The sequence below is a fragment of the Ambystoma mexicanum genome, chromosome 6p (genome assembly GCF_040938575.1).
Source record: "Ambystoma mexicanum isolate Mex_15411 chromosome 6p, UKY_AmexF1_1, whole genome shotgun sequence".
NCBI classification, from domain to species: Eukaryota; Metazoa; Chordata; class Amphibia; order Caudata; family Ambystomatidae; genus Ambystoma; species Ambystoma mexicanum.
Genome location: NC_090935.1, coordinates 585499895 through 585512877, shown reverse-complemented (window position 1 = coordinate 585512877; position 12983 = coordinate 585499895). Strand labels below are relative to the sequence as shown.

The following is a 12983-nucleotide window of genomic DNA, read 5'->3' as shown; positions in this document are numbered from 1 at the left end:
CATATATTTTCGTTATTTTCTTCGTTATATATTCAATTTATTTATTTTACGTTATAAAGTCTGTATACCAAACAAATATATGTACAAATGTAGAGGCATATGTTGCTTACCGGCCATTGCACCCTCACAATCAGTTAGTAGCTGTTTTAAAGATTAGAAGATGTCTTTGCTACATAATGTACATTTTTTCTTGGCTTTTGTCAGATTCCTTTGGTCGGTAACTTCTAATGAGTTTATCAAGTTGAAGTGAAAACTCAAGAATATATTTCTCAGCAAATTAGATGGAAATCTTATAATATACCTCAGAAGTGCCCCACATATAGGATGGAGCTTGAAACACTCCTTATGGAAAATATCGTTGAAATGTATCTGTTGGTAGTATACCAGTCCCACTCAAATAGATATTTTTTTTTTTTTACAAGATGCGACTGCAGCAAAAGTGCATCTTCAGTCGCATCAATTTCCTCTAAAATCGATCTGGTTTGTGAATTTATCAATTTCCAATACTGCTTTTTAGAAAGAGAATCCCTCATATCCTGAAATACAGAATTCTCAAAAGGACTTACAACTTTTGGCAATAACTAATTTCTTCCATTTTACCAAGGAGACTAGTCCAAGCACCATGTTTATAAGTGCAATGGGAAAAGGGTTCTGTAATCCCAAGGTGTTCGTTCAAATACACCCTTCTAATTTCGGTAGGTCTAACCCATTTTTCATATTACGCCGCTCCAAACTATAAATCAAATATGGATACATTTTAGCTGTGCACTAGTTGATTACAGGTGGATAAGAGAATTTACAAAATGTATAAACAATCATTTTCACCTGTGCTCAAAATGGCTTGGCTCTAGTCGCCAATCTATCCCAAAAAGAATTTTCAGTACACTAGCATGTGCCTTCAATGTGCTGACAAAATGTGGCATGTTTAATTTTGTTGGAAAATACTAATATTGATGACTTTGTTACATTTATATGTATTGTGATGCGACACATGTTTGCAAAGCTCCCAATTTCCATAAACTGATGGTAGTATCAAAGAAAATAACGTCATCAGCATAGGCCAATCACGAAATTCTAGAATGGCCTAGTTTTATCGCAAATGTGTTTAGGATTATTTTGAAGTCTGAAATGTACAACCCAAGTAAAAGAGGTGTCAATACACATCCGTGTCACAGACCTCCAATGGCAGAGAGAAGTAATAGGTGACCCACTTCGCTTAGTCTTACCTTAGATATTGAGGCATTATGTAGCATTATCAACATCTTCAGCGCCCCCTCAATCATTTTTGGGAGAGGCTATGCAACAGCCATCAAGATTGCTGCTTAGATCGGAGAGCCTGTGGAGCAAGACATTTCATACTTTCTTACCCGGAGTTGGGTGCCATCTGCCGGCAGCTGATCCTGCTGTAGCTTGTCAATGTGAGGTGAGTACAGTCTGTTCCTGGTGATCTGCTCCGTGACGTGTGGTTTTACCCCATCACCGGGCTCTAGTGAGAGCATATCTGTGCCACTCCCATAGGCCCAGGCAACGCCCGTACTGGCAGTTGCGGTCTCCCCAAATTATCCTGCCAGTCCTGCCTGAGGCTGGACCCTAGGTACCAGCGGGCAACTCTGCAATCTGACGCTTCTAGACTGGCAGTTGAACACACTCATTAATATCCTGCATTCTAAGGGGTGGGCTATTCCACCTCACTGTTTCCATGCCCTTGCACGCTGCTGACACGCAGGGTGCTGGGGTCTATCGCCAGTGCTGGGTGATGCGTTGTTTATAGTACATCAAAGACCATCTTCCGACTTTGTACTTAGTCTGGCTTTACAATGCTTACCCCCCCTAAAGCCCCCCCCACCCCCCCCACCCCCACCCCATTGTGGATCCCTACGAGCTGCAAAGACATGATTTGTGCTCTTTCCTGTTGCATTCTCCTCATGGCCTTGGAACCATTGCCTTCTCAGTTAGTGTCCCATATGGGCTAGAGGTGTTCGCGTACCAATCCTATTACATGTACAAAGGCTCACTCAGAAATATTTTCTCCTAGTCTGGTCAACCGCCACTACTAAAGCCCTCACATCAAGTGCACCTATTACTGCTCTTATGGAAGGGCAATCATTCCATACCCTGCATTAATGCCGAAATGTTGCCCTGGTGTGTACTAGAGTCCCTTCTCCTTCACTGACCTTTTACACAGTTGTATCCTGTAATACGCTGCACCCCTGACCTTCATCTGCAATCGTGCAGTTGGCCACCACAAGGTGGCCAGAAAGCAGGGTCAGATGACTAACTATGCCAAGTCTGCTGCAAGCCGTCAATCAACGCACAGTGCCGATGCAGCGTCACATCGAACGTTGCACTGTCTGGGCCGCATTGGGAACTACATGCATAGCACGTGCGGGGGGTTTGCAGCAGTCCACACCAAACGTGATGCCTTACCAGCCACACAGCACCCTCTGAAGGAGAAGCTGGTCAAGTTAAGGGCCAGAAGCACCGAGGCAGAGTCGTAGCAGGTTGGTTGAACGCACTCTCTCATCAACTTACCTCACTGCACAAATAAGTTCAATTGGTGACCTCAAAGTGCGATGACTTGGAACTCAATGGTCATGATATTGCGTCATATGCTACATATACATGCAACTACATCAAGTGTCTGCAACACAGGTTACACTGCAAGATGCACTGGGCTGCTTGCTTCTTATCCTGTTTAACACTCTGGGGTATACTAAGTAATCTGATGTGTTGCATGTGGAAATACCCGTTTGTCAGATTCACCAAAATGTTTGGGATAAAATCGGTAAGTTGGTGTTGACAGTTACTGAACGTTGCTCGACCATGTATATTTCATGGAGCCGTTTCACGGGGCCGTTGTAAGATCCCCACCCAATTACTGTTGGCCATGTCAGCTGTGTATAGAAGCACTGCAGCTGCCTCAGGACTGTCGCATATTAGGTGTGTTAGCTGGAATGCGTGTGGCATTAATAACGTTGTGAGGGCCAGAAAGCGTGCAACACGCTTGGGACGTCACATTCCTGCAAGCGACGACATGCTTTGCTTTTGCTGGGCATGGGGGGAAAGCATTCTACGGCGCGTGCCTCCCAGTGGAGGAGGGTGCGGACACTGGGCCGCCGTTCACTTCATTTTTTAATGCCACACGTATTCCATTGACCCTCTGGGCAGATATGCGAGGGTGTAGGGAATGTTTCCTCGGGAGCTTCTCTAATATCTATTAAGACTCACTTCAAATAGTCGGCAGATAACATTAACGCCAAGTTACGTAGACTGTAGTGGTATGAACTTGTAGTGAGATGCAGTGAGCGTTCCTACCTTAACATTGTTATTTCTACTCTTGGGAAACTTCCCTTTCCGTTAATAAATAAATACTAAAAATAAGAGCTTTCACATTTGGCTCTTTCATTTTTGGGGTGGACGTGGGGGGGGGGGGTGATGTTGGGAATCCCCCCTATCCTAAGTGCCTGTGACACCCCTTGAGTTTGGGTCCAGAGGGCGTTGGACCCTGGCTCCCTGGGGTCTGCATGCAGCAACACAATAGCAAAGCAATCTTGCACTGCTCCTAGTAACCAACCCCACTCCAGATAACCACTCCCCCCCCCCCACCCCACCGTCCCCCAGTCTCCCAAACTGCCAAGAAACCATGAACATGGCGGCAGCAGCTACCCTTTATAAAACTCGCTAACATTACATGCAGATAAAATAACCGTTTATGACTTCTAAACCTGTGAAAAGCAGCTCTCGCCATACATGTCGCACATGCGGCAGACATTTCAACAGAAGACGTGTGACAGCAGTGCGGGTCTTTGAAGTCAAGCATGGAAAAGAGCCGAGGTCCACGGCTGCGATATCTAAGCAGACTCAAAGAATGACCAGGAAAAAACTTTCATGGCGAAAAACATTGAATAGAATGATGTGCACTCACCTTGTTTAACTTAATAAAAAATCCCAGTCCAGCCTCCAAGGGGTTGGTGTCACAATTCATCTGTCAAAACAAGAAAAATGCACAGTTAAGAACAACTGTGTAATTTAGGCCGGTGCTCTGCTCAGTCAAAAAATAGGTTAAAGGTCAAGGCAAGCTCCACTTTCAGCACCTGTCCCACTTCTCAGGGGAAAGTATGTGCGCCAAGCGCATTGCTGCGATCCTTCCAGGAAACCAACGTCCGTACGGTGGCGGGAGCCCCTGAGTGCAGCCAGAAATGTAAGCAAGCACTGGCAAAGCCAACACGCACTACATAAGCAGCTGTCAGTTATTACCATCATATAGTTCGCTAATCGCAGCTTTCGGCAGCTAGTTGCCACATATGTCCAAGCACGTGCATCCTCGCCAGGCATTGACTTCAAATGTCTAGGTACACAAACCACTGGCATGAATTTCTTTGAACTGCCCGAGTACTGAACATTGTTGTGTGTGTACTGTGATGGTGTGTGCAGGGTTCCATGTAATAATGTCGCCACAAAAATATCGATATACAAAAATATCGCCGAAAAATGGTCGTTTTTTGTGGCGACATTATTGCATGGAACATTTTTTTTTGCCCCTGTCACCATATATATGGTCACCCAAATAATATTGCCACGACATTTTCCCAGCGATATTATTTACGGCGACCATATATGTGGCGATATATCCCAATACCGTGTGCAGTGAGTGGGGGTGGTGGGGTAGTGTGTGTATGTGGGCAGTGTTAGGGTGAATTGTGTGTGGAGGGGCAGTGTGTGTGGGGGAGGGGTAGCAGTGTGTTTGTGGGGCCAGTATGTGGTTGGCAGTGTGTGTGTGTGTGTGTGTGTGTGGGAAAGGGGGGTGGTTGAGTCTTTGTGGAGGGATCTGTGTATCTGTAGAGGCACAGTGCCTGTTGTAGGAGCAGTGTGTGTGTGTGTGTGTGTGGGGGGGTGATGTGGGTGTCAGTGGTGTGTGGGAGAGTGAGTAAATTGTGAGGGGCAGTGTGTGTGGAGGATGTAGAGTGTGGTGGCAGTATTAGTGTGTGTGGGCAGTGAGTGTGTGGGGAGTGTATGGTGTGTGGTGTGGAAAGTATGTATGGCGAAGTGTATGGGGTCATTGTGTGTAGCCATGTGTGGTGGGCAGTGTGTGGAGTCAGTATTTGTGGGGCAGTGCATGGGGAGAGCAGTGTGTGTGGGGGGCAGTGCGTTAGTGGGAGCATAGGTATTTGGTTAGTGGGTATGCATGTAGGCAATGTGAGTGAAGGGTGTCTGTGTGCTGGGGGGTCAGTGTGTGTGTATAGGGAGTCAGTGTGTCGTGTGGGGAGAGGCAGTGTGCGGGGGAGAGGCAGTGTGCAGGGGAGTGGCAGTGTGAGTGTGGTGACGGTCTGCAGGCATTGTGAGAGTTGAATAAGTTACTTCCTTACCTGGTAACGTTCTTTCGATGGGATGTTCCTCCGACGTATTCCATATCTCTGACAGTAATGTCCGCAGACTGTCGGAGATATGGAATACGTTGGAGCACAAAATCCCCTCAATAGGGTAGTACGTAGGGGCAGTATGTGTGTGCGTGGATGGGTCAGTATGTGAATGGGTCAGTATGTGCATGGCTCAGTATGTGCATGGGGCAGTTTGCAGTGTGGGGCAATCAGTTGGTATGGGCGGCAGTGTGTGGGAGGCAGTGCATATGTGGGATGAGTGTGGAGGGGGAAGTGTGTGGGGCAATTGTATGTGTGAAAATCATTGACTGAGAGGGGACTGTGTGTGGGGGGACAGTGTGTGCGAGGACAGTGTGGCGGGGCAGGGTTAGTGTGTTTGGGCAGTGGGTGTGGCGCATGTATGTGTGGGGGGTTGTTAGTAGGGGTGTACCGAACTTCGGCTTCGAGTAAGTATTCGGCCGAATTCCGGCTGAAAAAAAGATATTCGGCTCCAGCCGAATAGTTTCTTGCTATTCGGCTCTTGCCAAATACTTTGACATTCTCATTTGAATACAATGAAACATGAACTCAGAAAGGCAAATATAGACTTCAGTTTGCAAAACTGAATACAATTAGACCAGACAAATTGCTATCACAAAGCTGAAAAATATCATATTGTAATCTGCTCTTTAAGGCATGTTTTGTTACAGATCCTTAGACAAAAAAGGCGTTAATCTTTCATACTTAGCCTGCAACAATACAGGAACATCTTTTCTTTTGGCGAATGTTTATATGCAATGTGCACTTTTTTCAGTTGGAAAAAACAAACTGAAAGAAATGTTCATAGATACTTTCAGTTCCCGTCATGTCACTTCCCATTGCGTACGCCATAGACCCCCTTTTCTTTTTTAAGGACTTGAGTCCCGAGTTCAACATTATCTGATATTTTATCAGGAACTATAAATTGCATATGTTTGTTTATTGGCGAGAAAGAGTGGCTAGGATAAGTGAAAAGTGAGCAGCATTTGTTTGGGTGGGGTGAATAGTTGTGAGATGGAGTTCACGCATTTCAGATTTCCTCTTGACTTGTGTCCTGCATGAGCTGACATGAACCATTTTATACATTTCTATGTGAGCTGCAAAGATGTTTCGAAACTCGACCGCATCGACTTTGCAACTGGATAGAGAATGCAATGCATCTGATTCACAAAGGCTGTCCTTTTGCATTTGTGAAGCCTCCTACTTTTACTGCCACCGAATATCCAACAATCTTCTGTACATTTGGTCCCTTCATTTTGGTTAAATCTGCTATATTTCTGGCTTTTATACTTTAAATAAAGATGCTACATTAATTACAATGAAGATAAATAACAGTATAGAATGCATTTAAAATGGTGCTTTATTTGTTTTTTTAATAAATGTGTTTTTTGAAGTTTGGAACATGTGGAAGCAGTGTGTGTATTCATGTGATAGAAATTGAATCAGTACTATCTACGCAGTACCCAATTTCCCAGTATCACTTCAGAAAAAAAGGCACAAAACTGCTTCACAAAACAAAGCAAACCAGATTTAAAAAACAAACAAAGGAACGGGGCTTCACCTACCAGTGCCGGCTTCCAGGCACAGGTGGTGATGGGAAGGGAGTCCTCAGAGGGGAGTCAATGATTGACCTCTTTGAGGTCATATTTCTGTTTCCTTTTCCCTAGTGTCGAACAGTTGCACATCACATGCTTGCTGATAAGCCTGCGAGACATGCAGCCGATTGTGAACACCTAAGGCAGTCTGCAGTGGGCGTGGTTTTGGCGTAGAGGAACTGTGATGGGGAGAGCATTCACACATGGCCAGGAGGTGTGGACGGGGGAGACAAAACCACAATCTGTAGGCTGTGTGTCCTTCCTCACATGCCAGCCAGCTCTCCTTTACCCGACATTCCCATGCCAATAGATTTGGCTTTATAGGTGGCGGGTGCCACTTCAGAGCCTAAACCTCAAGATACCCATTAAAAATGTACCAATGTATTGTTGAAAAAACGAAAAGGCAAAACAGCAACCTGCGTTTTATCGAGGGCATACTGAGAATGCTTGCATATAAAGTGGTCATGCGCATCGAAGGCGGTGGGTTTTCTGTCCTTGGCTGGATTTCCTGAGGATCAGGCCTGGGCTGGCACTGCGTGCAAGCAGGGGTACCCTCAGCTCTTCACGCAGGGCTGTTTCTACGTATTCTGTTCAGGAGCACAGCAAACATTGTGGCTCGTTAGTATTGTGGTGCTAGGATGCATTCGCCAACGCTGTGATATTTTAGTTGACTGTAGTGGCGGGGGGAGGGAGGGGAAAGGGAGAGAGAGTAAGAGAGAGACAGAGAAAGATAGAGAGACAGTGAAAGAGAGTAAGAGTGAGAGTGAGAGACGCTCCTGCAGAGTGGTTAATGGAGGATCCGGTGGGACATGTGGAGCAAACATCCGATGTGGTCATGGCAACGTCTCAGTAGAATTGCACTTTGGGCGACATCTCGGTAGTGATGCCCTTCAGGTAATGTATTTGCGAGAAGTCATCCTTGGCACCCTGGTGTGGGCTGGCATCTCTGGCAGTGGAGAGAGTGCAGAGATTGGTCAAGGATGAGAGTGGGGAGAAGAAGGGAAGGACAGAGCAACATAGAGAGCATGCAGTAGCGGGAATTAAGTAGACAGTGGGCGTGAGTAATTCCCAAGGAGAGTTCAGAGTATTGATCAGGAGAGGGCAGAGTACTAGGTCTGGTCGCTAGGACAACTCAACATGCTACATGGGCAAGGTGAGATCTATGCAAATTACATTGGGTATCGGGGCGCAAACTCGCAGCAGCACACTAATTGCACAAAAGTACCAGGGGGCAAGTCACAATAGGGCACCAGAACTCCATAAGGGTAAAATTACAGTGGGGCACCCAGGAGCAAAACCAAAGTGGGCCATGAAAGAACAAAAGTAAAGTGGGACACATAGGAGCCAACACCAGCAGGTAGAGTCACAGTGGGACATTCGGGGATCAGTAGAGCATGACGTAGAAAGCAGATCAGTGAGCAGTTACTGAGGGACGACTCAAGCTACATATAGCGGGGCATAAGATCGCCCAGCAAATCCTAAGGACATGACAAGGCATAACAAAGCATTAGAAGTCATTAGCAAAGCATGACATGGCCAAACAAGGCAAAACAACCTGTCTGCTCCCCATACTCCTACCACAGGCCTCGGCAGATAGCTCCCATTTAACTTTTGTTTACTTTTCTACGTCAAACTCTACTGTCCCTTTGCCCCTTTCACCTCTCTTTTCTTCCTTCCAATCTTTCTTTTGCTCTATCTTTCAGTCTCTGATCTGGGAATTGGCAGACGAGGGAAGGGGACACTAACCATTTCATGAAATGTGTAAGTCGGGTAAGGCTACCTAAACCAGGAAGACCCCTGGCACTCTATCCACCTTCCTAAAGCATGCCGGTTGGCAGGCTGACCTCAGTCTGAAGCCTCACTCAATTTGCTCAAGTCCAGAACTTAGTGAGTCCATCGGGCAATGAGAGGCATTTGCCAGGAGTTCGTCTGACTTTATGAGCAGGGGCTGGAATGCCCTGTTGCTTCACCCAGAAATGGCCTCAAACTTTGGTCCCACAGTGCGCACAGCCTAAAAACGAATTCTGCACCAACCCACCCCCTTAACTGATGTTGAGACCACTCCATAATTGAGATTTCATAATGACGCAAATGTTACTAGCTCGCTGCACTTTTCCCTAAAAATGTGTCCGAGGTGCTACTCGGTTTGCTCAGCACTAACTGATTCCTGAATATGGAGTAGTGTATTCCTGGTCCTAGTGCTACTGTGAGATTCGTTCTGACACTGCAGAGGTCGGTGTCCTGACTGTGAAAATGGTGTAGTGCAGACCATGGAGTGGCTGGAAGTTGCGTGCCCTCCCATCCAGAACATAGAGCCACCTTCTTCATCGGGTCTGAATGGGCTGTAAACTTGCAGGAATTGCTACTGGGTGGGGCTGGGGCTGGGGCATGAGTGGCTATTCTACTCTTAGAAAATAAAACCATTTTCTTCATCTGAAAACTACTGGTGGATTTCAGTAGCTTACTCCGTTTGTGTGGGAATGCAGCTTGCACTGATATTGGGCATAACTATAAGACATATGACTATCAAACCATGACTAAGAGTAGGGGATGTTATCAAACATGTATAATCCAGAAATTAGATTAAAGACATCTCGTGTTGTCCCTTGCGAAGTCCGGAATGCACAGTCTGTCCTGCATTTAGGTTCCTACCAGTGCACGTTGGTACTTGCATACTTACAATTATCTTGGAAGAATACAAGCACATTTACTGCCCAAAAATAGAATGGGGACCACTAACAGCTAGAACTTGTAAACCATCTCAACCCTTACCCAGGATAGCCTGGGAGCTTAATTCTGTTCTGTTTTTCTATACAATGGGTGTAAGCAGCCAGCAGTTGCTCTCCGTTAGTCTTTAGTATGTATTCCTCCTCCCTTGATGCTTTGGGTCATAACTGCTGAACCCATATGCATGCATACTTTTTGCCAACCCCATACCCTCACCCAGAATAAATTGGCTCACACATTGTTTGTCAAGTGTTGGCAATAAAAGGCTGTAGGTTTTTATTGTACAGATATGGTTATAGAGAGAACAAAAATCACATATAATGATAGTAACATACTTTTGGGCACCGGGTCTTGGGGTTAAGACCCTCTGGCCCATGCCGCCATACGTGGGCAGGTTGGCAGCTGACCACGTACCCCCGAAAGTATCTCCAATTGGCAACCCCTGGAGGCTAGAGTTACTGTAATTTCTCGAAAGAAATGTTCCATGCCCTGGTTTGATGGATGGGTGCCGTCTTGTGAAAAAGGTCCGGGTCACCCAGTGTATTGGCTGGGTGCTTTATGAAGCCCAGTCCTCTTGCTGTACAATCTCTTTCTAGCCCCCTGTTGAGTTTTCTTCTAGAAATGTCTACAGATTTGTATCAGTTGGCCCCTTGCCATTTCTTTCTGTGTAGGATGGCTGAGAAGTATATTTCCGATCCTTTCTAATTGTGTGAAATGCCTGCTAGGGAGGAGCACATGTCCTCAAATAACTTTCTCCTTCCAATGGACACCAGGTCTTTGCCCTTAGATGTATGACCAGAAATTCTGGCGGGTCTCTGTATGCGACCAGCTCTGCTAATGTTTCGTGGATTTCTGCCCATCGTAGGCCTCTGTATCCCCACCCTGAGGAAATGGTGTTTCTGAAAGGTGGCCTTTCTTTGGTCTCCTCTGCCCATCGGCCCGTCCTGAAGATAAAAGAGTGGCCGAATACCCATGCTGATTGGAGAGTGGTCCTCCCTTCACCTGGTGTTTCTGTATGAAGGGGGAAAAAGAAAAATGAGGGCGGCTGGCTATATTAGCTGTGGTCTGATGTATCTTTTATAACAATCTGACTTCCAACCCCCTATGTTTTTTAGTTGTTGAGGAGCTAAACCTCCTTGCCATGCTGAAGTGGCGGCACCTATTCTGAAGGAGAGGGTGCCAAAACCTTTGGGGTCCCACCCTGCATTGCTGATTGCTTTCATCAGCACCCCTTTGAATTGGTAGCGGCTTAGTGCCAAGGCGTCCTTGTGGATAAAAACCTCCCCCCAACCTTGGGTCTTTGCGTGTAATAGAGGTTGGTGATACATACCGGGCAGTTTCCTACCTCATCAATGCAACAATAGTTGATCGTTCTTTTGGCCCCAGTTTTAGATTGTTGGATTTCTATGCTGACGCTCTCCTGTCTGACCCCGACTTCCATGACGCCCAGACCATTGGTGGCCTTAGTGCTGGAAGCAATGAGCTCTCCCACACGGAAAGCGCCTAAGTATGCCAGGAAAAAAGCTGTTTTGAACAATAAGATCTCGTATGGATGCCAGCATATGGCTTTCAGCTGGTTTGCAATTTGTACCAGTTTGTTGAAATCCAGGGGGCGGCGGGTGTCCACCGGGGGGCCCTCTATTCTACCCCAACCTTTCAATGCGTAAGAAATGAGAGCGCTTTGGGTGGGGTCTGAATCACCCCGTATTTTTGAGAAATATGAGATTGCAACTAGGTGTCTTTTTGCCCAATCTCTCTTAAAGCCCCGGTCATGCGCCCACTTGAAAAATATTTCTATGTCTTTAATCGTTATTAACTCTACATGGTTTACGCCTGTGGCTTTCAATACTGTTTGTAAGCACTTACTGTACTGCGCTGCGGTGGTGCTTGCCAGTGCTTTCCCTGCCATCTCCGTGAGGAAGCCTAGGGAGTTGTTGGCACCCGTCTTTGCGGTGCCTGGTTCTTGTTGGACATCCCGGCCTTGGCTCTCTGGCACTGGCGTTGATGCAGTTTTTTTGTTGGCACCCGTTATTGAGGTGCCTGTTTCTTGTTGGGCATCCCAGCCTGGGCTTTCTGGCGCTGGCGGTGATGCCGTTATTTTTGGGCTCCCATTATTTCCCAGCATTCCGCCGGTATTGGTGTCATCTGTTCCCGGGCGTGCGGCGCTAGCTCCCAGAATCTTGGCCACTGAAAGCGAGATAAAGCATCTGCAATGTTATTATCCGCCCCAGCAATGTGTTTTGCTTTGACCACAATGTTTTCTTGTAGTGTGACTGCTGTGATGGCTCGTACGACTTTTAGCACTAAAGGGCATTTGGTAGACCTATTTATGGAGCCTACTACTGCCATGTTGTCGCACCAGACCAAGAGTTCCCTGTTAGCTAGCTGCCTGCCCCAGATGTGTAATGTTAGCCAGATGGGAAATATTTCTAGGAGGGTGATGTTTATAGTCCACCCTGCCTGTTGCCATGAGTTGGGCCAGTGTCCTGCCACCCACTCTGTGCCTAGTATGGCTCCAAACCCCTTGCTCCCGGCTGCATCAGTGAAAAGGACCCTTTTTGTCCATGTGTTCAAAGGTGTCCGCCAAAGTGAGGTCCCGTTGAAATCTTTGAGGAAATTCACCCAAATTTCCAGATCTTGTTTCACCTCTGTGCCTAGTCGGATGTGTAGGTGGGGTTTGGTGTAGGATTTGATTTTTAGTTCCAGGCTTCTGGAAAATACCCTCCCTTGAGGGATTATTCTAGCAGCGAAGTTGAGACTGCCTGCTAATGATTGAATTTCTTTAACTATGCCCTTGTCTTTTGTTGTCAGGGCTTGTATTTTCTTCAATTTTTCTTTTCGGGATCTTGCATAGTCCCAGTACAGAGTCAATTTCAATGCCCAGGAAAATTATGTTGGTGGCTGGTTTGGCCATTTTTTCCTTTGCTAGAGGTATGCCCCACTGTGCGGCCATTCCTTCTGATTTCACCAAGGCCCTGTTGCATTCCTCAGAATTTGCTGGGCCCATTACCATGAAATCATCGAGGTAGTGTACTACTTTGGTCCCTGGTCTCTGTTTTTGGAAAGCCCATTGAAAAAAGGAGCTGAATTCCTCAAATAGGGCGCAGGATACTGCGCACCCCCATGGGGAGGCATCTGTCTACATAGAATTTGTTGTTAAAAGTAAAAACTAACCATTGCTGAGAATCTGGATGGACTGGCAATAATCTGAAAGCGGATTCAATGTCTAGTTTAGCCATCAGGGCGTTCCTGCCACATTCCTGTA

General features: G+C 46.5%; 1 protein-coding gene across 1 annotated transcript in view; it reads right to left on the bottom strand.

The window, feature by feature from the left end:
• The window catches only part of DMGDH (dimethylglycine dehydrogenase), an 834031-nt gene that overhangs the window by 126806 nt on the left and 694242 nt on the right, over positions 1 to 12983 (bottom strand). The window contains exon 14 of the mRNA XM_069627418.1: positions 3926 to 3985. Coding sequence (XP_069483519.1) covers positions 3926 to 3985 — 60 coding nt within the window. The remainder of the gene's footprint in view (positions 1 to 3925; positions 3986 to 12983) is intronic.